At 40.4% G+C, this 27,709-nt stretch overlaps 3 protein-coding genes across 3 annotated transcripts; 1 reads left to right on the top strand and 2 right to left on the bottom strand.

Annotated features, from left to right (window-relative positions):
* The first annotated feature begins 1,632 nt into the window (after positions 1-1,632).
* Positions 1,633-4,833, top strand: cunh19orf67 (chromosome unknown C19orf67 homolog). Its single transcript, XM_055158467.1, has 7 exons — positions 1,633-1,732; positions 2,199-2,394; positions 2,466-2,595; positions 3,203-3,312; positions 3,379-3,543; positions 3,616-3,726; positions 3,827-4,833. Exons 1-7 carry the CDS (start codon positions 1,633-1,635, stop codon positions 3,942-3,944), a joined length of 930 nt encoding a protein of 309 aa, XP_055014442.1. The 3' UTR covers positions 3,945-4,833.
* A 1,215-nt stretch (positions 4,834-6,048) lies between these two features.
* Positions 6,049-10,459, bottom strand: prr36a (proline rich 36a). Its single transcript, XM_055158721.1, has 2 exons — positions 8,740-10,459; positions 6,049-7,249 (listed from the first exon to the last, which is right to left on the bottom strand). Exons 1-2 carry the CDS (start codon positions 10,457-10,459, stop codon positions 6,189-6,191), a joined length of 2,781 nt encoding a protein of 926 aa, XP_055014696.1. The 3' UTR covers positions 6,049-6,188.
* Positions 10,460-10,509: 50 nt separating this feature from the next.
* On the bottom strand, positions 10,510-27,696 carry LOC110166085 (proteoglycan 4-like). Its single transcript, XM_020931283.2, has 5 exons — positions 27,429-27,696; positions 15,140-15,749; positions 14,968-15,062; positions 11,504-11,676; positions 10,510-11,209 (listed from the first exon to the last, which is right to left on the bottom strand). Exons 2-5 carry the CDS (start codon positions 15,389-15,391, stop codon positions 10,581-10,583), a joined length of 1,149 nt encoding a protein of 382 aa, XP_020786942.2. The 5' UTR covers positions 15,392-15,749; positions 27,429-27,696; the 3' UTR covers positions 10,510-10,580.
* Between the last annotated feature and the right edge of the window lie 13 nt (positions 27,697-27,709).

The raw sequence follows: 27,709 nt of genomic DNA on the forward strand, positions 1-27,709 counted from the left end.
AGGGGGATTCATTTAATTTCTTTGTAAAATACATTGAATGCAGATTTCTTGTTAGCAAATTTACATTCATGTAAGTATTTTGCCATAATAATTGCCAGGTTAAAAATATACAGTTTATCATTGTTCATTAGCTCATTTGTAAAAAGTCCAAATATGACGTGCTGCTAAAACAAACTGATCAGTGCTGTTGTTTTCACCCCCATTAACCTTTGACATTAGATTATGCGCATTACTTACTTTGCGCACTTTAGCCAAAATTAGCCAAAGCAAAGGAGGTAACGCAAAGGTATGTGTTGTTTGGTCAACGTGGTGTTTGTGAAGTTGTGTTTTGTAATTTATTATCTTTGCATATAATTTAAGTTTAAGCAAATTATATGAAACATTAGCATCAGTGTTGGGGAGTAACAGATTACATGTACCGGAGTTACGTAATCAGAGTACAAATTATGAGTAACTGTATTCAGTTACAGTTACTGTTTCAGTGAGTGGTAATTGGATTACAGTTACTTTGTTGAAATAAATGGATTACACGGCGGTATTTTCCTGTTTTCACATTTTGGGCTAAGCAAGGACTAAAACCAGAACTAAAACCAGGACTAAACTAGAACTAAATTAAGACTAAAACCAGGACTAAACCAGGACTAAACTAGAACTAAACTAGAACTAAACTAGGACTAAAACCAGGACTAAACCAGGACTAAACTAGAACTAAACTAGAACTAAAACCAGGACTAAACCAGGACTAAAACCAGAACTAAAACCAGGACTAAACTAGAACTAAACTAGGACTAAAACCAGGACTAAACCAGGACTAAACTAGAACTAAAACCAGGACTAAACCAGGACTAAAACCAGAACAAAACCAGGACTAAACTAGGACTAAAACCAGGACTAAACTAGAACTAAAGTAGGACTAAAACCAGGTCTAAACTAGAACTAACCTAGGACTAAAACCAGGACTAAACCAGGACTAAACTAGAACTAACCTAGGACTAAAACCAGGACTAAACCAGGACTAAAACCAGGACTAAACCAGGACTAAACTAGAACTAAAACCAGGACTAAACCAGGACTAAAACCAGAACTAAAACCAGAACAAAACCAGGACTAAACTAGAACTAAAGTAGGACTAAAACCAGGTCTAAAACCAGGACTAAACTAGAACTAAACTAGGACTAAAACCAGGTCTAAACTAGGATTAAACTAATACAATATGACACTAACAATAGGTGGACATAATTGTGATTTCATATAAAAATAATTTCTCTATCAATAATATTTTTTATGTGGTCAAGTATTAGTAATTTTCAGGATGTGGTTGTTGCATTCATGTAGTTTTAAAAAACATGACAATATATATATTTTTAATTTATTTATTAAATGACAAATGGTAATATACAAAACAAGTGAAAAAGCATGACAATATCAAGTAATCCAAAGTATTCAGATTACGTTACTCACTTTAAATAAATTAATGGATTACGATACAAACTACATTTTGGGATATGTAATCTGTAATCTGTAGGGGAATACATTTTAAAATTAACCTTCCCAACACTGATTAGCATTGAAGTGTGCATCTTTTCTTGTCCACACACACAGGCCTGGAGAGCAATAGGACAGTGAGCAGTGATGGCAGACGCTCAGGCCCCTACATCAGATGTGCCCGCAGCAGAGCAAGAGCTATGTCAAAGCGAGCCTCTGGAATCCGGGGAAAAAGAGCTTCACAGAGGTCAGAATAACAACATGTAGTCTCCTTGGCTGTCAGTAGTAATAGCATTATTACAACAACACAAAGACGATAAACCACACCAGTTATGTTTAGTAGGCTGGCCAAATGTATAAAAGGCACGTAGGCATTATGTTATATGCACCAAAACACACGGGGTTTTAAATGATTTTTATTGATGTAGGTATTTTTAAATAGACCATAACGAGAAGGATACTTTTCAGGTGGTCTGATAGTTGTTTTATGAGTGGATAATTGTAATAAATAGGCAAAAATAACCCCCCAAAAAACAAATAAGGCCAAAGCAAAGGATACAACACGTGTTTATGTTATGTGGAACAAAACACACGGATTTCCTCATGATTTTATCAATGTAAACTCTGTTGTGGTTGTGAGGAAAAAAACAAACAAACAAACAAACAAAAAACACCTTGAGAGTTTACACTTTTCTCTATTTTGGTTTTCTCAGCCGTAGCGTGGCTCTCTTTACTGGTTGATGCAACGCTGGCGCCCCTGAGTGGTGAAAGCACAACCTGCAGCTGCGCCGGTGACACGTGCTGCTGTCTGGAGGAGAGTGTGGCAGACCTCAACCGGTACTCCACGTACCTGCAAATGCATGTCTTCATTAAACAAGCAGACGACATCCAGAAAAACCTCTTTGAAGTGTATGGTCATACTTAACTTCTTCTTTCACTTAATCAGGTCCAAAACATTGATGCAGTTGTGTTGTGTGCAGTGTTTCAGATAGAAAGAATAATGCTGCGTCTGTGGCCAGTTTTCTGTTCACCTGTCAGCCTTACTTTAACCATCTTGAATCAACAGCCCGTAATTCTTTGAATGTGAACGACCCTCTCTCAGAGTCAGTGGTATGTTTTTATGTACCTATATCGAGTTTGAAGTACTGGCTCAGAGTCTAGCTATAGACAAGTGATCTACTTCCAATTGTTTTTCAGATATTATTATTTATTAATAGTTACCTAAAATAGGTACTAAGTTTTCATACTCATTAAACGCATACTGTAACTTTTCTGAAAACTTCCATTGAGATTTTTTGGCTTGAATGTTGAGCAGTTCTGTATTAAACTTGTCTATTTTACACTTATTCCATTACAGATGTTTTTATTGCTTAGAAATACAATGGAAAACAGGCATTGTTAGATACACTGAGACACCTCTCCATAGATCTGACCTGTATCTTGGCCTAGTTTCATTTCTGTATATTTTCATGGAGACAGATGAGTTTAAATCTTCAGCGTGGAACATTCCAGACAAAGCATTAACAGTTCCAGACAAGCAATTCACAGACCCTCCACAAGAAAAGTTACACAGTGCACCTTTAAGTATTTTAAGGGTTAGAGTTCTGAAGTCATTCTGAATCAGACTATTGTAGGCCCCCCAAAAAGAATGTATGTTGCATTATCTGAAGCAGTGAAATTCAATAACAATTTTTTACTTATTTTAACTGTTTTTTAGCGTTTTCAGCTGTTAACGTTTTCTCAGATTCTCTGTCATAAACTGGAGAATTTACTTTTGACCTGTGCCAGCAACGAACTTCTGTCTTTGGATGAAACTGAGCCTCACGGGTAAACTACACATATAAAATAATAAAGCCACACAATGAAGCAAACAATTTTCTCACGTTTTTACAGCATCTCCCATTTCCACATTGGCCAGTTTGGGTACGGCCCATTGAGGGTGACCATTTTTCGGTACTGTCAGCTCACTCCATATTTGGCCCAGGTTGACACGGGACTGCACAAACGAATGAGGTGGAATGTGGACCAGCTTGGAGAAGTGAAAACAGACACTGAACAGTAAGGCTTTATTTCATGCCTTTTCGTGAGACCTGCGTACATTTTTTATAGTTACTTTCTATGTTTTTATAGTTATTTCCTATGTTGTGAAAATGTTGACACACTATCTGGCGGTGTTGTGAGAATGTGGTCTATTGGTCAGTGGATCCAAGTCAGCCCTGAGACTGATGACATAGATGACTGGTAGGTGAAATTAGTTTTGATACATACATTTCCATAGATGGTTGTACTGTTTAAATATATTTGAGTGTCCACATTTTTTATTTTATTTTTTTGGCATTAGGATCCTCTGTAGGATTCCTCAGGGCACATACTTAAAGCGTGTCATTTTGGGCAGTGAGGAGCCATCCTGTCGCGATGCTACTGATTGTCTACTACAGCTGCTGATGGACTGGAAATGATGCCGAATCTGTTCTTCTGAAAAAATGTTCTAATTACAGTTGTTCCAAATGTAAATGGATAAAAGAGGGAGCCTAGTTGTAAAAGCCTAGGTGCTTTGACAAGCCTTTTATGAGAGTTTTAAGAGAGTTTGAAATTTTCTGTTATGTTAACGTTTTGAAGACCTTGTATTTTCTACACTTAGTTTTGTTCAACTTTGTGAATTTTACTATTTTTACACAAAGAAGCCAAAAGCAGTTTAAAAAAAAACATTTTATTTACATTTAAGATTTCATTGAAATTACACAGAAAATACACATAACTGGAAATAAGCTGCCGTATTTTGGGTAAAAGTACCCTGCTCATTTTGAACAGTCAACAATCAATTAAGACACAAGCAGGCTTTACCTCATTTTCAAAACAAACAGAACAAAGAAAGAAAGTATTCATAAAGGAAATCTGAACAAATTAACAATGTCTGTAAGCATCAATAACTCAAGTTCAGTAGACATGACATAAAAATGCTGTTTACTTACATTTAAAGCAAATGCATTCTCCTTCATTCCTAAATTTCAATACATGTTCTATTAAAATCAACTCTTCAGGTAATATGAAAAGTAGAAATAAAGATACATTTTCCATCAGTACAGTGAGCAGTCACTTAACAATACATAGATTTGCACAAACAGTACTTGAGGGAAGCTCATCAGCAACCACTGTGGCTTGAGGTATGACAATGCAAAGATAATATTTATTATAAATCTTCCTTCTGGGCCATAAAGCACTGAAACGTTTGAGAAACAGGTGAACAAAGTGAGGAAGACTAAATGAACATTGCTGTGCAAAGAGCTGTGAACAGCCCAAAGGTTAGCTAATCTGAGGCCAATGAATACTGCACCCCTCCAAATGTAATTTGATCAAAATGTATAATTTGACAAATGCTACATTAATCAATAAAGCAAACTAAAGCATATGGAAACAAGAAAAATGACAATTTTTGACAATAAAAAAAAAAAGACTACAGTACATACTACTTTCTACAATACTTACTCTAAAAAGCTGTTCCCAGTATACTTTTATTCACAGCAATATCGGTGATGTCCCAGAGTTTTCATGTTCAATAAATGTATCATAAATAATTTCATAAGTTAAACCACTGGAAAAGTCTGGTCTGCTAACATAAGAAAACATACTTCTAAACAGATTAGTTAATGCCCACATTAAAACATTGTTGGTGCAACTCCCTTTAAATTAGAGGTGACAAAGACAGGAAAATATTTTAGCATGTTAGAGAATAAAGATACTTAGTGCAATTGCTTTGCCAATAGTGGTTAATAGCAAGTAACAGTGTATTAGTACTAAGACATCAATAAATTGTAGAGCAAGCCCCCAGCTAATATGAGTGAGGTGGAAGAGTGATAATTTTGGCACATACAGTGTTAGCAGTGTGAGTTAAGCCCCGAGAACAGACATTTGAAAACAGAATGTGTCCATTTTCATCTCGTTTCAGTCAAGCACGTGTGATGGTATGGTTTCAGGTGCATGGGGACTGAAACTGGACACGACCCACAATCCTCTTTTTGTGTTGGGTTTGGGGGCAGAAGAGTAGAATGGCCAAAGGTGCAGAGTTACAGTGTAGTGCCTGAAGTCATTTAATTTCTGTGCTACAGTTCACACACCAGATGTTTATTTAACACAAGCACTGGCCAAGATTAGGATAGTGTGTAATCATCTTCCAATACAAGAGCATGGAAGATTTTGTGCTTGTCTGTGTTTCTCCTGTGGAAATTTAGCACCAAGTAAAAGCTACATGTGTTAAAATATATAGTTGATTACTACATCAAGTATGCAGCAAAAATTGGAATACAATAAATAAAAAAAATATTAGTAGTTAATTCATAGAAGAGCCAATCGCATCTCAAGAGTAAGACCCTCATTGACCTGAAGACATTTTTTTCCCTTCCCACTCTCTTGGGGCGGGTCAATCAGACCCAAAAATTTATTTTCAAATAAATTCTCGCCAGGTAAGAAAATAAATTTTTGGGTCTGACTGACCCGCCCCAAGGGAGTGGGGAAAAAAAAAAAATTCTTCAGATCAATGTGACCCTGAGGAGAGCGTGAGGGTTTTGCATGTAGTTTCCAGTCTGACTTTTCCAGGTCAATGTTATCTGCTGATGTGTGCCATTTTACAGTGTGTTATGATTACCCTGTGCATGTGCTTTATAACAGAATATAGGATGTGAATGAGTATTCTACCATAATTTTCATTAGTGATGTGTCTCCAGCTCCACCACTGTCCACTCCCCCTGTGATGAGGTGCCGGTTGTTTCGGGGGAAAAACTGCTCACAGAGGTGACAGTGGCAGAAGGAGGGGTAAGGGGAGGCAGCAGGCTGGGCCACAGGCTACTCTCCAGAGGGCTCAGAGTCCCACCCGCTCCACCAGGAAGAAGCAGCAAAGGTGAGCACCCATCCCCATTCAACAGCAGAGTCTGATTGATCAACTGATGCACAATGTCCACTTTCTTTCCCCACTCCAGCTCCAGGGGTAAAGGTCTGTCAGGGGACTCTGGCGGGGTAGAGTCGTCGCCCCCATTCTCAGTAGTACTCCTCAGTTTCTGTTGCGCATTCTGTGGAGGTGGGGAACAGTGGGTGCTCTGTGTTTCTGGAGTAACCCTCCCACAGTCACTGTCCACCTCCCGACAGGCCTCGGAGCTCTCATCTGTGACAGAGTTTAGCTCATTTACAATCTCATCCTCGCGCTTTGCGTCCTCCTCATCGTCATGTTCCAGTGCCTCGTAGATTGTGCAGAGTCCAGAGGAGGGTGACAGCAGTAATGGTTGTCCTTTATTGGACTCCTCTAGTTCCTGTTGCCACTGTATGATCTGTTGCCGTTGTTTGAGCTCCTCCTGTTGCTGGTGCAGCTGCAGCTCCAGCTCTTTCCTCTGGAGTAGTTCTTGTTTTTTGGCCTCTTCTTGCTCTCGTAGCCTCCTCTCCTGCTCCTCCTTATTCCTCTTAATTTCCTCTTCTGCTTCATCCTTCTTTTTCCTCTCTTCCTCCTCCTCCCTCCTTTTCCTCTCCTGCTCTGCCTCCTCCATGGGTCTGCTCTGTTGCTCGCGGCGCTGTTGTAGTTCCTGCAGATGGCGTTGGTGCTGCTCGAGGCGGCGGAGCTGTGGACTGAGGGACTGCTGTTTGGGGCTCCGGGGTGGGAGGTCAGTGCAGCTCAGCTTTGGAGATGCGAGCGCAGCATTGACGGGTTTGACAATGTCACAGTAGGTGCGTGGGTATGAAGAGTGATCCCGGCGCTGTGGGTGCAGTAGTGAAGTGAAGCCTGTGACAGAGCAGGACACACATTAAAATAGTGTGACTTTATAAAACAAGTGGCAAGCAGCAAAGGAACAGCAGAAGAATGCAGGCAAAGGTGTATAAAGGAGGACAGCCCTTAAAACATAAGCTCCAAACCTAACACCAACTGTGCTGATGCATTCTTATCAATGCATGTGCAATACAAAACCGTAACTGTGGCCCAATGGAAAAGTGACTGGGGTGGCAGTAAACAGTGGGTTGGAAATATTAAGCAGAGAGCATTTGTGCAAATTTGTGATCTTATATTTAAAAATAAGATGTAGAAAGAAAAGATTTGTGTGCAGCCAAGTTCCTGTATGTGCAACACGGCTATGACTAGTTTCAGCAGCCTTCTATGGCTGGCTGTGTAACCAGTGACACATGCATAAGCGTCCCATGCACTAATAAGCATAAACAGAAATAACCATAAATAACATAGCTTGTTTTTAAGTCATTTCATAAGTCGACTCTAAGACCAAGCTATATGATAAGCCTAACAAACCATTTTCAAAGAAATTATATGAAAAACATTGTGCAACAGTGGCATGCAGAAGCTTACTTTACAATAACTAGGAGCAAATACTTAAAGGTGCAGTGGATACAAGCTTAAACAGCATAACACCCACAGTGAAAGAACAGGAAAAGTCCAGTTGTAGCAGCAGTAGAGGTCGACTGTGTATCCACAATGAGCTGGAACTTGCGTTTAGTTTCTTTGAAAAGTTGAACCTAAAGATGCAACTTCTGAGTCCTTCCAGCGGTGCAGTATTTCACGTTCAGCAGAGTTTAGTGCATCTTCAATGTCCAAACGGGAATAAGGCCATAACAGCACTACAAGTTTCATGTATATCTGACAGTGTACAGTAATATATAAATAAATATACAATAGAAAATACTCCATAGTAAAAATGTTATCTTTATTTAAAGTTTATTTTAAACATTCCATTATTCCAAAATGTATTAAACACATGTTAAGGCCAGAAATCATTAAAGTGCAAGACAAAATGGAAGTGGGTTAAGAACGATGCTCGTATTTTAACATGGATCAAAGTTTCAGTAAAACGTAGGATTAATACAGACAAAAAGTTTCGACATGATGAGTATACATAGTGTTTGTTCCCTCTTACTGTAAGTGCATGTTCCCACATCAGAACAATAGAAAATGTCTTTTGTTCATTCCCACTGAGAATGTTTTTAAGTGTATTTTAGAATTATTTAAATACCCATGCCACAAGTTAGACGACACAACACCAGGCAGTGCACACTATTAGTAATGGATATTGCACAATGCGCATAAAGGAACTGGAGCAACAAACTCCTTTTGCCATAGCTTTTAATTGTTGTTCTTTTTTGCTCTCCATTTTCCAACCCATTAACTTGTTAGGGCCACCCAAAAGATTTAAAACACAAACTACAACAAGAATGAGGAAATGGGGTTAAACACGAGGGCAGAACAAACTAACATGAACTATACATTACCTGCAAAATTCTCAGTCTTTTCACAAATGGCTGAATAGTATGGAGGCTGGAGGTCATCTAGAGGATGTATCTGTTCTACTTGTTGGGGCTCAGGTGAGGGGGCAAAAACTTTGTCTGGACTTGCCGTTTTGTTTTCTACAGCCTTCTCATAGTCCTCATGGTCTTTCCCACACTCAATGTAGGGTTGATCGGACAGACTGGGTGGAGCTGGAGACAAGTGAGTCAGAGGTGGCTCTTTGACCTCCTCAGGCAGCTCCTCCAGAGAGAAGATGCCAGGGCTTTTCACACAGCTCTCCCCAGTAGACTGAGCATTGGAGTTGGATGCTGAGGTGTTTGTGTCGAAGCCATAGGACACCTGCGAGGTAGCTGATGGAGGTGTGGCATCTTCCGCTGCGCCACTGTCCTCCGGCTCCTCCCCCTCCTCTACTGTGGACAGGCAGCGTGTGCTGTGGGTCTGGGTGTCAAAAGTCACGTTGCAAATGACAGGAGTTTCTAGAGAGTCCTCCAGTTGAGCCTCACCCTCCGTGTCACTGGCCTCATCCTCTGTCACTGAAGAGGAGGAGGGGTTGGAGCCAGGGGCATTAGAGGCCAGGAGCTGGTGTGCAGGTGTACACTCAGCCTCCTCTCTGTGTGCAAGCTCAGGCTGTGGAGAAGGCAAAGGCCCCTTCTCTTTAGGTTCTTCAGGAGAGCTAGTCCCACTGCTGAAGGTTCTCAATGGAGAAGACCCCTGGGCACAAGATGCAGGTACAAACAATGCGGCCTCAGCAGAAAGCATTTGGAGCTCAGGAGTCTGTTGTTCGTTTTTGCCAGGTCGAGTGTATAGATCCTCTTGGTTTTCATTAGTGACTGTTGCAGAGCCAAGTTCAAGCCAGGCCTGAGCTGACTCTTGTGTTGGGGTCTCAGAGTCTCCTTGACAGGGGTCAGTCAGAGGACTCTCTGCTTCTGTCCCCTCTGCCCCAGGTTGAGGCTGCTGTAGGACAGGCTTGGCCCATGGGTCAGAGAAAGGATTGGGCTGATCCCATTGCGCAGCAGGAGCTGAAGGCAGCAGAGGAGGAGGGGGTGGGGGCTGAGCGACTCTGTTCAGATTGTCCAGTCTTTCATCCTCAGCAAAGTCATCTTCATCTGCGTTTCCGTAGCTCTCCAGGCCACTCTCAGTCACACCCTCACTGGCCATCTCCACATCTTCATCCTCCTCATCATCCACATCATTGTCATGTCTCTGGGGTTCATCTGCTCGCTCAGATCCCACATCCATATCACAAACACGATCATTGTCATTGTCATCTTCATCTTCATCATCTTCATCATAGTTCACTGGTATCTCAGGAACCCTTTCAAAGTCAGGAGACCCAGCTGAGGCCCCCTCCATGTCCATGGCCCCCTTAAGACTGCCCTCCCCCAGATCATCCATGCTCTCAGTGCCCTCCAGAACCCCAGGGGCACTGAGCTCAGAGGCACCGTGCTGACTCACACTCACCTCCTCAGAGTCCAGCTCAGAGAGCAAGGCCCCGCCCACTCTCCAGGCAGATGCTCCAGCTGGACCTGCCGACCCTGGACGGGACTCCTCAGTGGGCTGTGTGGTCCCACTCATTTCTGAAACAGAAACAATCTGACTTCCCTCTTTCTCCTCCTCTTCCTCATCTTCATTGAGATTGTGTGTAGGAATTATCAGAGGGTGATCATTTTCAGGCTCTAACATGGATGTTGGTGGGTGAGACATTTCAGGTTCAGTTACAGGGGAAATGTTTTCAGGCTCAAGAGGCAGAGAAACTGGAGAGACAAGGGATGCAGCTGGGACAGGCTTGTGTGTAGATGGAGAAGGAACATGGGGTTGTTGTTGCTCAATTTGAGGAGGAGTTTGTTCTCAAAGGACTTTCTTCATGAGCAGAAGCTGTGTCATTTTCAGTTTCTCTCTCTAACGCAGTACACTGTGCAGAGATCACATCAGATTCCTCCACTGCCCCGGCAGCTTCAGAGGATGGCTCCTGTGGTAAAATTGTAACAGGTTCCATTTGTGTTGCTGCTACTGCCGCTGCTACTGCTGTCGCTCCTGCTGCTCTTGCCACTCCCGGTACTGGGGGCTTATCTGAAGCTGCTGCAGCTGCTTTGGCTGCTCCCATTCGCTCTGTCTTCTTGCTGGCAGTGAATGGAGAGACTGCCTGAGTAGGTTTGTGTGCGAGTTTGGATCGAGGGGTGTTGGGGGCTGATTGAGATTTGACGACCGGAGAACCAGGTGGGGTCTGGCCGACTCTGCTCACTGCTGGGAAGCGTGCAGCAGCAACAGGCAGTTTCTTTGTTGCGTTGGGCTTCATGGTTTGCTGAGGCTTTGGTGGTAGTTTTGGATCAGCCTTTGTGGTTGTTGAAGTCATGCTAGGCTTCACATTTGTAGCGGATTTGGAGACTTCAACTTTTTTTGCAGCAGCCAGTGGTGCTTTTTTGGCCACAGCAGCAGGCGCCGGTCGACTGACATCTATTGTACGAGAGAGAAAAACACATTAGATTTTTTTTATACTAAACCTTGCTCTCTCTGTATTCTAATTATACATTGTGCAGTGAACAATGATGCATCTTGAATGAAAAATGTGAATGTATGCAAGATTTTCTTTCTTACAATAGTCTTAATTACACCAATTATGCATTATATATCAAATAGTTTCAGCTGTTGTTCAAGAAGGAATGATCACATAAAAAAATGCAAGTCCTGTATTGTGCACCAAAACAGAATTGTGAATTGGCTGTGCTGTCACACATCTCTAAGGTTTACCTTTCTTTGCAGGTCCAGCAGCTTTGTTGGGTGGTGCTGCTGTGGGTCTGCCAGAAGGGGGCGCTGTGGCAGCTCTGGATGCAGCAGTTCTCACAGTGGAGGGGGGCTTTGTTTTGACAGCAGCAGTGGAGGGCTTGACTGCTGTACGGGTCGTCAAGGGCACTGTGGCAGGTCTGAAAGAAAAAAAGATAAGCCTAGTCAAAATGATACATTATGTAGAGAGCTTTGGGATAGCAACAGTTACCCAAAATGCAAAAAGATAAAGAAATGACAAAGGTGTTTTCCAGTTATTCACAAAGATCCTGGAGGAAGCAGTTAAACAAAAAGAGGAAACACTGTTTGCCAGTAAAATTATACATCAAGAGATGAGGGAAAGTAGAGAGGAAGTGACTAATACACAGCAGGTGTGAGAGAAGCACCTCTGTTAACAGGTCAAGTGCATCCTCAAATCCTCGCACGTGTTACATGAAGATTACAAGAACTAACGTCCTCAGTTAATGTTTAAGTCTCCCATACTTGCTTTGATTTATTTCCCTGTGTTAAAGTTGTTCAATAGATCTTAAGTGAAATCAGAGGAGGCTGTTTGCTGCTCTGGCTGTTTACTTTTCTAGGACCTGAAAAGTTTGAGGATTTAGAACAAAAGAGCAACTCTGATTGTTCCAGCTGAGCAGAGGAGCCTTCCTGCTCAGATGCCGCTCCCACATTACAATAACCATCACAATGGCCATTTGTTTTCTAATGCTGGCCACTACTCCACTGAAGCCGATATCCTGTACAATATAACTAGAACAAAGTTTAAAAGCATGATTCTGTTCTAGTTATATTTATGTGACTATAAATATTTATAAAAAGGGACTATATAAATAAATGGCACTACATAAATTCATAGCAAGGGCAGAAATATTGGCCTGTACTCTGCTGCTATATTGAAATGGCCAGGGCATTTCAGATTTAGGCAGTCTGACAGCAAATTAAGTGAATGATTTACTTTCTAGGTATAAAAGTCACAGGAAATAATAAAAATTAGTCAGTAGTGAGGAACTGGAGGTCACAGGCCGCTGCAAACCACACAACTGCTTCCATTGTTTTATGATGAGTCATAACTCATAATGGAACAGGAAATAGGTTTAAGAGGCCCAATAATGCCTATGTACTGGTTGTGGTATTAAGCCTGATGCGTCTGTGGAAGGTGTAGATATCACATTTCATCCATCTGAGGCTGGAAATCAATAGGCACTACAGTCCAGGGGGAGGACCAGAGCATTACCCAACCCTCTGAGGGACTTCAGTGACCAAACAGGTCCTCAGGGGGCGAAGGTCGTGACAGGGTGGATACACTTTATGGTCAGACAATATTGTGAAATAAATTTGAGACAATGCATGAAATAAGGGTTCTGCAGTCTAATATAAGGCTGATCACAAAATCTGTTCCAGCCACAAGCTCCCAGTACTCCCTTTGGTCCAAAGTCTAATGTGGATTAACCATGAAAAAAGCAACTGCTGTGAGTCTACAACTGAAGCTTTTCCCTCTCTTCAGTAACAGAAAATTGGACAGGGAGAACCAGAACAATTCCTTGTTTGGTTTGTGAGTAGTTCAACACCAGCTGCTTTAGTCTGTGTGAGCAAATCATCCCTGGACTCTGAGGGTCTAAAGAGATCTCCTTGACAATGAAGTAAGTGGAGGGGCCCCGAGACTTTTACTGTCATAGTGATAGATGCCACTGGCTAAAAATGCCAAGACTGCCAGTGCCGTACCCTGCCAAGTCTGTTAGCATTTCCACCACTAGATCAAAAAAGTAATTAAAATGGCTTAAAATGGCAAACACTTAAGTAAGGAGGATGCAGCAATTTGAGAATCTACTTTATAAATGTATTTGTAATGTCTGAACAAGTTTTACTTACTAGATATTTTTTGTGCGATGCAAAATATGTGACTGTGAATCTGAACTTTTGGCTGAATGCCCAGAAATGTCTACAGACAGCAAGAGGGGGAAGTGTGAAGTGAAAGAGGGGCTCGTCTGACAGAGACTGATTGCTTGGTACATCGACTAAATCACCAATCACTGAAAGAGAGCCAAGGAGGGACCATTGGAAGTTTTTACTCAAACTTCTCAATCTTTGTGACAACAGTAGGGGAAAAAAAATTTCATGAGTATTGCTTTGGCTACTCATTTAGCCTAAAACAGCAATACTTGACAGTAGGTGCGTAGTTGGTACCTCATTAGCCTCTTAGAAAAGTTCAAGATGATTTTGAGAGCATTTCACAAGTGCAAGCATTGCCCAGTGTGCCTTTATTTCTCCCTGTGGGGCCATTCGCATTAATAGTTGATGAGAAACTCTGATCTTTCCATTGGTCACACAGCACGACGTACTAACCCATGACCTGCAATTTGAACACTGTCGTTTATATGACCTTTACATGACCTGTACAATGTGGCCATCTGTGTGCTCACTGCGCTGTCCAGTGCGATCACAACCACATTTGATTGTGTCCAAAATGTTCACTGTACCCGAGTAAAAACCAAAAGCCTCAATCTTAAATTTTTGCCAAATCATAACCATTGACCACATTGCCAGGACCCATGTCTTTGCAGATTTTTACAATTTTAATTTCAGTTTTAATTACAGTACAGTACGTGTTTTTATTTGTTTGTTGGAATGTATCAACATCTTTACAGGTTGTGGTCTTAAATTGTGCTTTAAAAGACATAGAACATTTTAATCTTTAACACCAAATGAACACAATAAAAATCTGTAATTTTAAAGCCCCATGAAATTCTGAAAGTGTAATGTTTTTATTCAATATTTGTTATAACGATAAATTGAAATAAAATTGAAGTAACAAGGAGAAAGGAAATTTGAATCCTGACAAAGGAGGACTCTTCATGTGAAGTGGTAGCATGTTCCCAGATATTTGTTAAGCGTAAAGTTGTGGTGTTTTGAGGGGATTTTGCCATTGCTGTGTTTAGGACAAAGCACTAGTTCTTTACGATTGTCCCTCTTGTTAAGACCCTCTGTCTCAGGTTATTTTCACTACCATGACTCACTCTCTTCAAGTGAAATTTGACTCTATGACAGTTCAAACACAACAATGAGCATCATTATTCCATGCTCCCTTTCAGAGCACCAACATAAACAGTCACCCACTCAGGCTGTTTGGAAGTCATTTTTTTTCTTTCCAAAAACTTACAAGAAAGTAGAAAAATCTCAAATATGCATTGCACATTGCAATGCATATTTGCAAGAAATAAAAAAAAAAAAATGCATGACCAGTTGTACATCATTTGATTTCTCTGTAGGGATATTTGAGACATCACCTTTGCCAGTAAGTGGGTAAGGGTCTAGGACAGAGGTATAAAGTGAGGGGAAGGTCCCGCTCAGATGGCTACATTTAGATACCGTATTAAGAGCCCATTTCAAGTCCATAAAAAAATGCTGCATATGGAAGGACATCTGGTTCCTACCTGGCTGTCTTCATGGGAGCAGAAGCATCAGGTTTTGTTGATGTGGGAAGTTCCTGTTTTGGTGGTGGTGGATCCCATTGGTCGAGGGGCAGGACCTGCACAAAAAACAAAAAAAAAACATTATTAACAATTTATGAGTAACAAAATATTTTCCATCTCTTATTAATCCCACCTGCAGTTTTGGGTTTAGTTGTAGCCAGTGTTTTCGTCTGAGTGCTGTATGCTGGTTTGGTACCATTAGACATCGCTGTGGCAGCAGAGGCAGGTCCAGAAGGGGTTTTGTCTGGCACCTTGATGGGAGCTTTCGCTGTTGATGCACTTCCTGTTTTTTTCGGCACTGCTGCTGCCCCTGGTGGTCTCGCAGAAGGTGCAGGGTACTTTTTGACAGGGGCACTCCTTGGGGCGTTTGTAGATTTGACATCATTCCCTGGGCGCCGAGAGGTCATAGTCAGCCTTGACCCAGATGTGGAGTCAGTCTTGGATGTTGGAGCAGTTTTTTTCGTTACTGTAGGTTTGGGTTTAGCTGCAGCTGTCTTTCCATTGACAGTGGGAGCAGTGTTGGGGGCTGCATCACCTGTGGCTTCCTGTGGCGGTGCTTGACTCTGCTCAGTGGAGTTGTCTTGTGGATTGGTAGGCTCAGCTACGGACGCAGCTTCGGTGGGGTCCGTGGTCTCCATGGTAACCCCATCCGGTTTCATTCCCTGTCGTGAATGCCAATGTGGGGTCTCTTTTCTAATAGATCCAACAAGTCACTGACCACAGATCTGACTTCTTTGGATTTCCTGTGAATAAAAAAAAAAGAAGATTTGGACTCAATGTGCAGTTGTGAATTTCACTAGAAAATTTGTCTAACATTTACAGCAAATGATTTCTTAAAGTAATAATTGATAGCCAATCAAGATGTTGACTCAATAGCCTATCAATTATTACCACACAAGCTGGTATAAAAACACCATAAAAATATGAGGAAGTGTTCCAATGGGGTTTTCTGGTTATATATGGTTTTACAAAAAGGAAAATCCCTTATTGTAAACAGTGGCCACCCAGGAGATGGAAACATGAGACCAAATGGTTCATTAGTGTCGCCATTGTTTTCATATTTGCAGTGAAAATGCTGATGAGCCTTGTCAAGGTCCTTACTGTTGTAAGAAAATAGGTTTCCGGCTCCACAGAAACAAGGGGGGGGGGATAATATAGAAATTATGTCTCACAAGAAAGTCAAAGTTCACAGAAACAGAGTATAATCTTAAAGCAAACATTTTTAGACTGGTTAACGTTGTGTACTTTAGTGTTAAACATTAATGGTTCAAATATAACCCTACTGACCGATTCAGCAGGACTGTGGGCATAGACTGAGTCTGAGGGGAAAAGTCAGGTATTAAATGTTCACTTCACTCCATTTTATTTTTCCTCTTATTGTGCCCATCTCAATGTTATGAGCTTGAGAAATTAAAGGAAACCAAATAACACCCTTTGAGTGAATTCTCACTTCATTTAAATTTATGAATATGTTGTTTTGTATTTTTACATCAAATGATTAAAAAGGTAAAGCCATGAAGCCCAAATCAAACTTCATGACACAAATATGATTGTCATTTATTAATACGGTTGTGAAATTATTATTTACTTGTGGCCGAGATAAACTAATCAAATAGCCAGTGTATAAATGCCTCTCAACAATAGGAACAATAAAAACAAATAGAAACCAAAATAGCTTGTGAATTAGTCAAAACCTCTCCAGAATCAGACAACAACAAATGATTTGACCTATATAATTACATTTGAGCTTGCATGCAGCTATATTGGCACAGAAAAGATTCATTCATTAAGTAACAAAATCAAAAGAATAAAAAGAAACTAAATCAAAAGAATGAAAGAATGCCATTGCTTGTGTTTTTGTTCTGGCACTAAACAGCGAGAAGATATAATGCTATATTCATGGGCAGTGTGAACCACAATAAACTCAATGACATGGTCGACAAGCATTGTGGACTAGGCTATAGGGGACAAAAGCATCGATAGAAATCCCTTTTTCTCTTGCAAACTAAGAACGCGCCATTCTTTGTAAGATCATTGAAGGGAGATTGTCAACACAACGAAACAATCCAAAGCCCAGTCAGTTGTATTTACATATCACTTGAAGAAACAGAAATATAGCAGTTCGTGTGAGTCATTAAATCTTAGTTCTGACCAGTGTCTCCAGGCAGTTTAATTACAGCTGCCGTGCGTCTCTCCAGCTCAGTGTCCAGACATCACAAGTGGCGCCGTCCGGTCAAAATGGGTCAGTTTTAATGCTGTGTCTGATACACGCGCACAGGGATTTAGTGGTGTTTGAGAAGAGGGTAGAACAGCTTTACAAAGCATTGTACATGGTCTTTATCAGTGAGCTCAGGCTTCATGTCAGATCTAGATGTATTTGGCGTGCTGGTATGGAGGACACGGATTTTCTAGTGTATTTCAAACCTCAAAACCCCCAAAGCCAAATTGTATGAAGTGCCATTATGAAAGTATGAAACATGAATTAGCTTGTTTTTTTCCCCTAAAATGTACCTAAAAGTTAGAACCCAGATTTAACCAGAGGCATTTTGCAGTAACTCCAAAAACAACCACCAAAAACACAACAGAAATTAGCAAACAATCAATTATAAACAGACATTTTTTTTCACTTTTGTGCAAAGAATGCTGTCGGCTTAGAATCCCCCTCCCTTCAATATTACAAACATATCTGACGCATTCACATTCCAGCGCTGCAGACCTCCTCAAAGCTGCTCCAGCAGCTGGGCCTGTGCGTCTGGTGTTTTCATGTGTGACAGAGAGCGAGGGTCAGAGACGGGCCAATGTGGAAAAACTGTTTGCAAACTCCAGACAAAACCATGTTCATACACAACCTATAGGAAAACAGTCTACATCTCGCCACACAGTAGATCGTAATGGCGAGGGAGACTGCTTTACTGAATGGAACTGCTGGCACTGCTGTAGTCATGATATTGAAATGTTTTTTTGGGAAAAGACTCTTGATGCAGATTTTGATATCACCTTGGTTAATAATAGTTTAATACAATACATTCAACTTTATTTACAATATAACCAAATGCCTTAATTTTACCATGTTGCTTTACATTTTTTCATTAAAGACCAAGACTTCAACTAGAAGATCTTTAAAATCAGGAAGGAAGTAGAGAATGTGGATAAAAATTTCACAACATCGAAGAGAGACAGGTTCTTAACACCCAGATACTGTATTAATATTGAAAGTGTAAAAAGTTGATGGTTCTGAATTTGTAGACTTTAAGACTCATTAACCCACCCTTCAAAACAGATGTTTGTGGAAAACGCATTCATTTAAATTCAAATACCCTGTACACACACCACGCTCTGGAGTAGGTCCCTTGAATTCCAATGATTTAATTTATGTTGCACAATTCTAGTAGCACCACAACTTTAACTTTTTAATAGCCAATAAAGAGAGCAGACAGAGCTGACCTAGTTTACGTGTGTGCTCTGGGGGAGAGGAGTGGAGATGCTGCAGAAGAGGACTCCAAAACGACCCCCTGGTGAGTCTCCAAGGACCAAGCATGCAAAAACACACAATCTACACTTGTTCACAAGCACAGTGACTAGTTTAAAAGATTATTGTTACTTTGGCAGTTAGCGTTGGAATCCACATTGCCATAATCAGTGATAACTTGTAGCTCATGGACTTCAAAAGGACCCATATTATGTTTTTTTTCTGATCCATTTTATGTTGTGACATCATATAACAACCATACCTGGAGTTGTGTTTTGTTTCATTCACATGTTTAACACACAAACCCTACATATTTAGGCTGAGTTCCCTCTCTCCCTCAAACTGAAAACAGTTTCACCTTGTGATGCCATGTGGCGATATAGGAAGTGCTCTACAGCAGGGGACTCCAACCTTTTTCCTCCTTTGAGCTACTTTTACAAAACAAAAATACCAGTGAGCTACTCAATTTAGTGTTTGCAAGAAATTGAGTACATACAAGAGCCAAAGCAAGGCTTAAATGGGGTACAGTCAAATGTCTATAAAACAAACCATTATCCACGTATCAGTGTACAAAGCCCAGGATCAAACTAAGACATTTATAATGGTAATTAATCCAGTTTTAGCGATTCAGTGCAATACATAAAAAACAATTCCCTTGGGGAGCTACATGGAAGGGGGTGGAGAGCTACTGGTTGGAGACCCCTGCTCTACAGTATTTTTATACTGTGTACTTTTCACTAGAATCATGCAAGTAATTTCAACCCTAAAATCTCTACTGAATTAAAAGGTAAAAAGTAGCTGTTAGGTTGAAAACTATGGCGTCATGACATCATAAGGAACAGAGCATTTTGAGCTTTGGAGATGTAGACAGACTAATGATAAAGGTTTACTCAAACCTGCGTGAATGAAACAAAACAGAACTCCTGGTATATTTGAGGAGGTAATAATTATAACACTACTTAACACTCGAGACTCTTTTGTGGGTATAGGACGGACCTTTAAATTCAACACTGTTTATCAGTGGAGTCTTTCATTGTTCAGTCATGTGGATAGAAGGGCTTGGATGTAAAGGTTGAAATGAATAGAGGGGCTTGTTTATACTAGGAAATAGAGCAGAGCAAAAGCAAAACATTTCTTTGGGGGAATTCTTTCTACATAAAAGCACACAGCCAATAAGCAGAATCGCACCAAAAAACACCCAAGTGACAAAAAAATATAAAATAATCATTAAAATGTGTTTATAATGATGTGTTGTGTTGACCATACAAGGCTGTGGCTGCAGTGGTTGAACTCACACTGAGTGACAGAGGAAAGTAATTCTATCTGTGTTTGGATCAGACACATAAAACCCACCAATACAGAGCATATTTGTGAGCTGAAGAAGAAGAGTGTCTTAGCTGCTTTTCACGAGTCTTCACACAAAAACATGTCCTCAGGGTTTCATGGAAAAAGCTTAAGTGGGGTTTAATAAAAGCTTTTCCTTTGACATCTGCCCAACATTACATTACATAAGATTTATTTAATGTAGGCCACGATAAATACTATATCGACGTATTATTGTTCAATACATGACAGATGGAATACTTTTTGGGGTCAGTATTTATCTTGGGTACTTTTCCCTTGCACTAGTGGGAAAATGTTGGTTATTTTTCTGTTCTACGATGAGATTTCAGCTGTAGAGGGTTGAATTATGAACTTTAATGAGTTATTATTGAGAGAAACTACTACAACTATTTTAGCATTGCATTCTGTTATTTATTGGTAGTTGTTTTTGTTTTTTTCTTCTTTAAAACAAAACTTGCTATGTCATATAGCCAAAAAATAACGCTAAATTACCCAGTAGTGCAAAGAAAAAAGTACACAAGATAAATACTGACTGAAAAAATATAGTTCCAGGTTTCTTATATTGAATGTTAAGTGAACAGGATTATAAAATATACTATAATCGTGACAGGCCTACCCACCCATTGGTTCTAGTCGTCATAATGATCTCAAAATATCCGTTAGCTCGCACCCAGTTCCTATAACGATTAAGTTAAGTAACAAAACGGCTTGTTAAAACAGTGCAGTCAAAAGTGCCATCATCAAGAATATTGACTTTCTACACTCTCCAGACACCTGAGGAAAGACAAATACAGAATACTCAAGTCTTTGAAGTTTTGTTGTTTGACTTGTCTCCCCTTTAAAAACGGTAAAGAGAAGCACACAAAGATGACTGTTTACCAGACAACACCTTTCACAGACACATTCCTGCAGCAGAGGTCCAACTGTCAGAACAGCAAATAACTGGAGATCAAAAGAGCAGCCCACCTTTAGTAATAACATACACAGCAGATATGAAATGGTGCTAGTTTGGCAGACTTTAGAGTAAACACCACTTTTAATCGAGAAAAGAAAAAGGCAAGAACGTAAAACTGAGTAAATCTGGAGCATGCATTTTCCTCTAAGGACGCCAACAATATCCGAGTGGCATCTTTTCAAATCATTACTCAACTTGGAAAATATGAATGAGAAAACTGACTTGAATTGGCTGTAGCAGTAATTCAATATGCACATGAGTTTCTTCTTAGGGACAGTTCTCATCGGCCTCCAAACATTGCAGCAATAAGTACTGTGTTGTCAAAAAAGATCTTCAGACACTAAAAGATGAAAACTAATAGATTCAAAACCATTTTCATTAATTCAAATTTTAAAAAAAACAACAACATTAGGGCAAAGTTTTAAATTTTTCCTGTATTATTTTCTAATGGTCTTGATTTTTATCATAACTTGAACAAGAACTTATGCTAATCTTAACAAGGAACTGAAGTACAATTAAGGTAACAAAATTTGAAAAGCTGAAATCAAGTTTGAAATTTTCAAATTGTGACACCACAAAAAAGTACACTGAAGCCTTTTCAGGAACATATAGCTTTTCTGGCCTCCTGTTTCTAGTCTGTTACAGTTAGTAGTTCATACAGACACTTGCCTTTAGACACAAATGAGATAAACACAAGGCATTTCAGTGTACCTTGTTATCTGTGACACTTAAACCCTTCATGATGCATCACATGACGCTTCCTCTGTCCAATCACACCAGAGCATATTTTTGCCATGTCTTTAACTCAAACGTTAATATTATAAGGAAATTAACAGAAGCTGATACAGCTTTACTTCAATCAATTCTACACAGGCATTGCCATGTGCCAAGTGACGGTATAAGCTCCTCAGTAAGTCATTAGGAGCAGGTGGTTAAATGTGGCTGTGCGTCAAGTGGATGGGACCAGTTAGCCTTTGAGCAACCAGGCACTCCGGGCGACTGGCAAAGTAAACGGGATACAATCTGTTCGGAAAATGGCAAAGTTTTACATAATCCAATCTGGACTGAGATGATACAAAAATGCACAAGTCACTGTATAAGCTATTTGCTGGCATTTGTAGGACTGTTACAATAATTACCATACTACATTGACTTACTGTTCAATATATCAAAGCTGGAACAATATATTTTTGACGTCAATATTCATCTTTGCACTACTCGGAAATGTAATTTTTTTTGTCTATATGACACGACGTAAGACAAAAAAAGGTGAACTTAACTTCTATGACTCATTACAGATGCAAACTAAAAATGTAAGCGTTTCATTTTGCCATTTATTGCAGCTCATCTTTTAATAATATTATTGTACATTTAGAGTAGTTTTTGTGGTATAAATTTTCTATTTGGTCATTGTGTCAGACCTTTGTTTCAGTATTATTATTTATCGTCTACATTTACTTCAGCCATATATCCTACTTCAAAATGTGTTACTGTGACAGGCTTAGGTATTTGAATAAAATGAGCAAGCAAAACTGGAGCAAAAAGTGGGGTACTCTCTGGGGGAGGGTGGGCAGGTCTATTGTTTACCCAGGACACCATAGTGACACCCCTTTTGAGCCTGGCTTTAGGCATAGGGCTGGGGGTACGGGGGGTATTGGGGGTGGGGGTGTTGGATTAACTGGTGCCTGGGTGGGATGGAGGAGCAGCTGGCGTGGCTACAGTGACCCAGAGAGCTTGGGCACAGAGAAGCAGAGCAGGTTAATGATCAGTCACCGGGGCAGCGAGGTCGTTATCTGTACACAAGCCAATCTACACCTGAGGCACCTTTGGAAAACACTAACCAATTAGCCTGAGCAGCAAAAACAAACATACATCTGCCATAGTTAAAAAGTCCCACATTACACATTACAAAATGGATTCTTGTGAGATTTAAACCATGTTGCAATTTCTTGCCTCCTCAAAAACATACCTGCAGTTGTGTTTTGTTACATTCACATATGTCTGAGTAACACTTTATTATTAGTCTGTCGACATTTCAAAAGCTCAAAATGCTCTGTTGCATTTTGTGATGTCATGAAGCAGTAGTTTAAGTTAACAGCTACCTTTGACCTTTTGTCCAGTACAGATTGGATTGAATTTCAACTCTGGAATTGCCAATTATTCTAGTGAAAGTGTATGGAGTTAAAAACACAATGGAGCACTTCCTGTATTTTCACATGACATCAGAGGTGGAACAGTGTTTTCTGTTTTAGAGAAGAACTTGGCCTAAATATGTTAGGTTTCTGTGTATGAAACAAAACAACTCCAGGTATGTTTTTGAGGGGGAAACATTATTAGCCTGATTCATCAGCCGATTTCACATCATGGAAACCATCTGACCTCCCAGCATTAGAATTTGTTCACTCAACAGTAGGTGGGTACTTCTTATCATTTAACCAATTGCTGCTATTTGGTCGTGACGTATGTAATGCGCCTCTAACGGCACTAACTGGTATATTAAGCTTTTAACAGAATATGGGTCCTTTAAACAAAACCAAGTGGCATTTTATTATTTTGAAACAAAACAATTAAAAACTATTAGTCCCATCAATATTAAAGGCAATAATATTGATTTTGAAGGCATAAGGCGTCCCGGGCAATGGTAGGGGAGTGGAGCAGCGGAGCAGCTGGCATCTCAGAATCATCAAAAACAGAACTAGTTAATTTTAAAAGTTTTTGCAGCATTTTTCCTCTTTCCAAACACACTCCAAGCATCCTAATCAGTCACCTCAATGAGTTTACTTTTCACAATCATCAGAGGCCAAAACGAAGCTTTGCCATTGTAATAATAACTGCAACTAGAATGCCAACAGCCCACAAGCAATACTTCCAGGTTTGCGGATGATAAAAACGGTTTACAATTAGATGCAGGCAGAACATAGCGGCATCTTTTTACCTTTATAATATATCTACCTTTTTGTTGTTTGGCCTGGTTACAAACATTTCACAGAATACTAAAAGTGGAACTCTATGTGATGAATGAAAACCCAAATGAACCAAATGAAGCAAGATTTTCAAATAAATGGCCTGATAGTTGATACAACGCGAGTGCCCAGGGGTGAGCTCAGTTACACGGAGCAGGGTGAGGCCAGGCCAGGCGGGCAGTGATCACAAACACCTCAGTCTCACAGAGCCACTCCCAGCACAGAGCACAGTCAGATTACCAAACACAGCGGATTGACCTGGATCAACAGATAACAGGATATGCCCACAGTAAAACAAACACACGCCAACACCTTTAACCACTCACAGCACAAAAAAAATTAAATTAAAATACCACAGACTGAGAGCACACACATCATTACAATTGTATATTTCAGATCTTGTTTTAGATTACTTATCCTCCAGAGATTACTGAGGTAAGCTGTAAGCAACTCAAAGCACATGAGACTAGAAGGAAAATATAAAAATGACTACAATATTTGAAAAGAACACCTTGTTAACAAATTACACAATATGCCAAATGGCCAAACAAGACAAAAACATCCATATTCCTTGATGTTTGAGACCAACTGATGGCCGATAAGCTTTGTTGGTATTGAGGCCAATGTATTTCTTTTGGCAGGTCTGAGACTCGGCTCTAATTTATTTATTTATGTGAAACCACAAAGCAGTCATGGCACAGAGAAGTGGTTTTGGAGCAGAGTCAAGGTCTAAACAACAATTTTAAAAAGTGCTGAATTACACTCATTCACTATGATTACAGTGCCAAAAACTGCAACTCCAGTATTCACCATTTTAAACTAATGGACAGCAGAGTGCCAGTCTCCCAACCACAGGAACTCAAGACAGAAGAGCCAACATCAACACAACAAACCTACAGAGAGAGGAGTGGGAAAAGAGGAGGAGTGGGAGCAGAGAGGAGGAGGAGTGGGAGCAGAGAGGAGGAGGAGTGGGAGCAGAGTGTAAAAGCAGACCTCCACACACATGCAAAAGCACCCAGCTCCACAGGGTTAAAGCCCAGTCACTGGTTTCACTGAGATTCTGTAATGAACAAAAATGTGTTGGCTATTCCAGCAACTCCTTCAGCCAAAAGTCAGAATTACAAATGTATAAATGTTCCTTTAATGGTTCTTACATTACCATTTACTGTCTTATTTTGTCCTCATTTAACTCCAAGCTTTAGATTGCTGCACCACAATCAAGCAGAGAATGCAACTACTAAAACCATTCTGAAACAGAATAGACCAGTCCTGCACTGCTCTCATATTCAATACAAACGTCACATAAATCAGTGTGCAGCTCAGTGACTAGGCTATTTTCCCCAAGTTCCAAAAGGTTTTTAACAACATCAAGGATCTTAACATTATGAACTTGAGTGACGCTGTAAAGGGTAGTCTTCAACAGACTGGCTCTCACATTCCTGAAATACATAGCATCCACTTAAAACAGGCGCTTACACTTCATAAATGTCTGAGCCCAAACACCTGCATTACACTGGGAATGTCAGCTCTGACAAACAACAACAACTGCAGATCACAGTTCACACACACCCCTGCAACTGTCAGTGGCCTTCAGACAGACACATTCCTCAAGTTTGAAGGCACCCCTCAAACTGAAAGAACAAAGACATGTTCATTCAAAAGATGATGCATTCAGCTTTATTTCACTAGTTTGAAAGTCAGGAAACAATTTGTCCACAAAGTACTGGTCTGCAACCAATTTCCTAGTCGCCCACCTGGTTTGGCCTGTTTGTCGTTTTGGAAGATACAGGCATGGAAATCCCAGCAGTTGTTTTGAAATATCCAGGCTTTAATTTTGTCTCTTAAAAGAAGACAGAGGGTATATGGGGGTGGTGGTAATAATAATATATTTTCTTTATAATGCACATTCACTACTTTTGTCATGCAGTCCCAGCATGCACCTCCAAACCTGTTTGTTTTCTTAACGTTAATGGACTTCTTAGAAATGTCGATTGTAGAAAATAAAATCACAAACTAGAGTTAAATCAATGGTTTTGTGTGTTTATTATATTGACATGAGTGTTTTAGCCAGAGAACATCCTGTTGTTGCCATTTCGCCATAAATTTCACATCATTTAAACTATCAATAATCAGTAAACATTATAGGAACAGACAGGGCTTTAAAAGTATATATTTCACAAACATCTCCATGGACCATTTTTGATTATATAAGAAGGTAAAAAGTAAACGAGATGGCTAGACATTGCAGAGATATAGCGAAATCTACGTAATCTACACTTGCCAGGGAAGGGTTCAATCCTTTTAGTTTTAAGATAGCATTGTCTATGATTTTACCCTAACACACACAAAAAAAAATCCCAAAACACCATTCATTACCACTAACCCACCACTATCAATATAGCATCCCTGTCAGATTTTGTCAAATGGGTGCAGGAGCTCCATTGACCTAAGACAAGCTCAAATGTACAAGTCATGATAATTTGACATTCTAGTTTACATTTAGTTTCTTCTTAAATGGGAAAGGTTGGACACACTATATAAAGTTCTACTCCTGGGTACAGTACTGTAGAGTAAAACACATGAGAGGTTTCACATATGGTCCAACACTGAGGTGACGACAAACTCCACGGCAGCACTTCACACGTCCCCGGATAGCAGTGCAACAGGGATTTTCAGTGACTTAGCACTTCACACAGGAGGATATGAGGATGTCAAATACCTTTTTCCAAGCCAGAGAGAGAGAAACAGAGAGAGAGAGAGAGAGAGAGGCAGACAGAGAGCGAGAGCTTCCCCACGCCCTCCATCCTCATCCACCACACCCTGCTCCAAATGCTCATATTATGTAATACAGACAGGGAGCCAAAACACAGGGATGATGATGGATAAACAGCATCCTCTGGTCTCACAAATCTGCAGACTGTGTAGTTTTTATGGTCTGAAAGAGCTTACTGCCGGGATGCAAAGACAATATAAAAAAAAAAACAATGATGATGGCTGGACAGGCATGCCTCAAGAGTGGCAACACATACAGCAGACAAGCAGGTAGGTGTAAAAAAAATCACAACTATAACAAAATCAAGATGAATTATGGAAAATAGAAGGGAAAAACAACAATTGGTGAGATAGATTTCTTCAATTATTTATGAAAGGGAGTACTAGCGCTGAAGAAAGCTTCAAGATAAGTTAAAATACACCCAAGTCTCACAGAAAATAACCAACACAACATTTAAATATTATCATTGTATTATAAAACGTCCTAGCCCATGTATAGTTTTTTCCTGAACCGTTTGGAAGTAAAAATTAAGTCTACTTTGCGTAACATCTTCTGGTAACGTTTAAGGTTTGGTGACAATAGCAAAGGGCAGACACTTCAAGCCGTATCATTAATTAATGGGGCACAATGGCATCTCAGTCACTACTCGACCCTTTTGGCGTTTGTCACGTTTGTTACCGACGCCCAAAAGGGTGCCATCCATCATCTGTGCCGCCACCACCACAGCACCCTGGACGCACATGCAAGACTACAAAGACGCCAAAACAAAACACCAATATCCACGCAGGTTCCTCCCAGAAGATGTTTTGTTGTAACTCGGGACAAGACATATTTATTTAGAGATTACCGATGCACCGCGGATTACGCAAAACAATTTCGCTTGCTGGCCTCACGCTGTAGTAAATTATCCGTACGTACCTTCTAAATACCCACGTCAAGATGTTTCTTTTTGGTCCGAAGCGGAGACAAATGTACGACGACGATGCAAGGAGCTGTAGAAAATTCACTTTGAAACAATGAGCCCCGCGCTGCAGCTGGCGTCCCTCTCCGTGTGCTTCCCTCCACGTTTGAGCCGCGGCAAACAGCCTGGCTTCATGAAGGATGGGCGCGGGGGGAGTGACCCGAAGGACGCGAGCTGTGGGACGGAGAGACGAAGCGTGGAGCCCGTAAAGAAAATGCAGATTAAAATCCCATCAGCG

The sequence above is a fragment of the Boleophthalmus pectinirostris genome, unplaced genomic scaffold, assembly GCF_026225935.1.
Source record: "Boleophthalmus pectinirostris isolate CB_2022bp ecotype Guang Dong unplaced genomic scaffold, ASM2622593v1 HiC_scaffold_22, whole genome shotgun sequence".
Classification (NCBI taxonomy): Eukaryota; Metazoa; Chordata; class Actinopteri; order Gobiiformes; family Gobiidae; genus Boleophthalmus; species Boleophthalmus pectinirostris.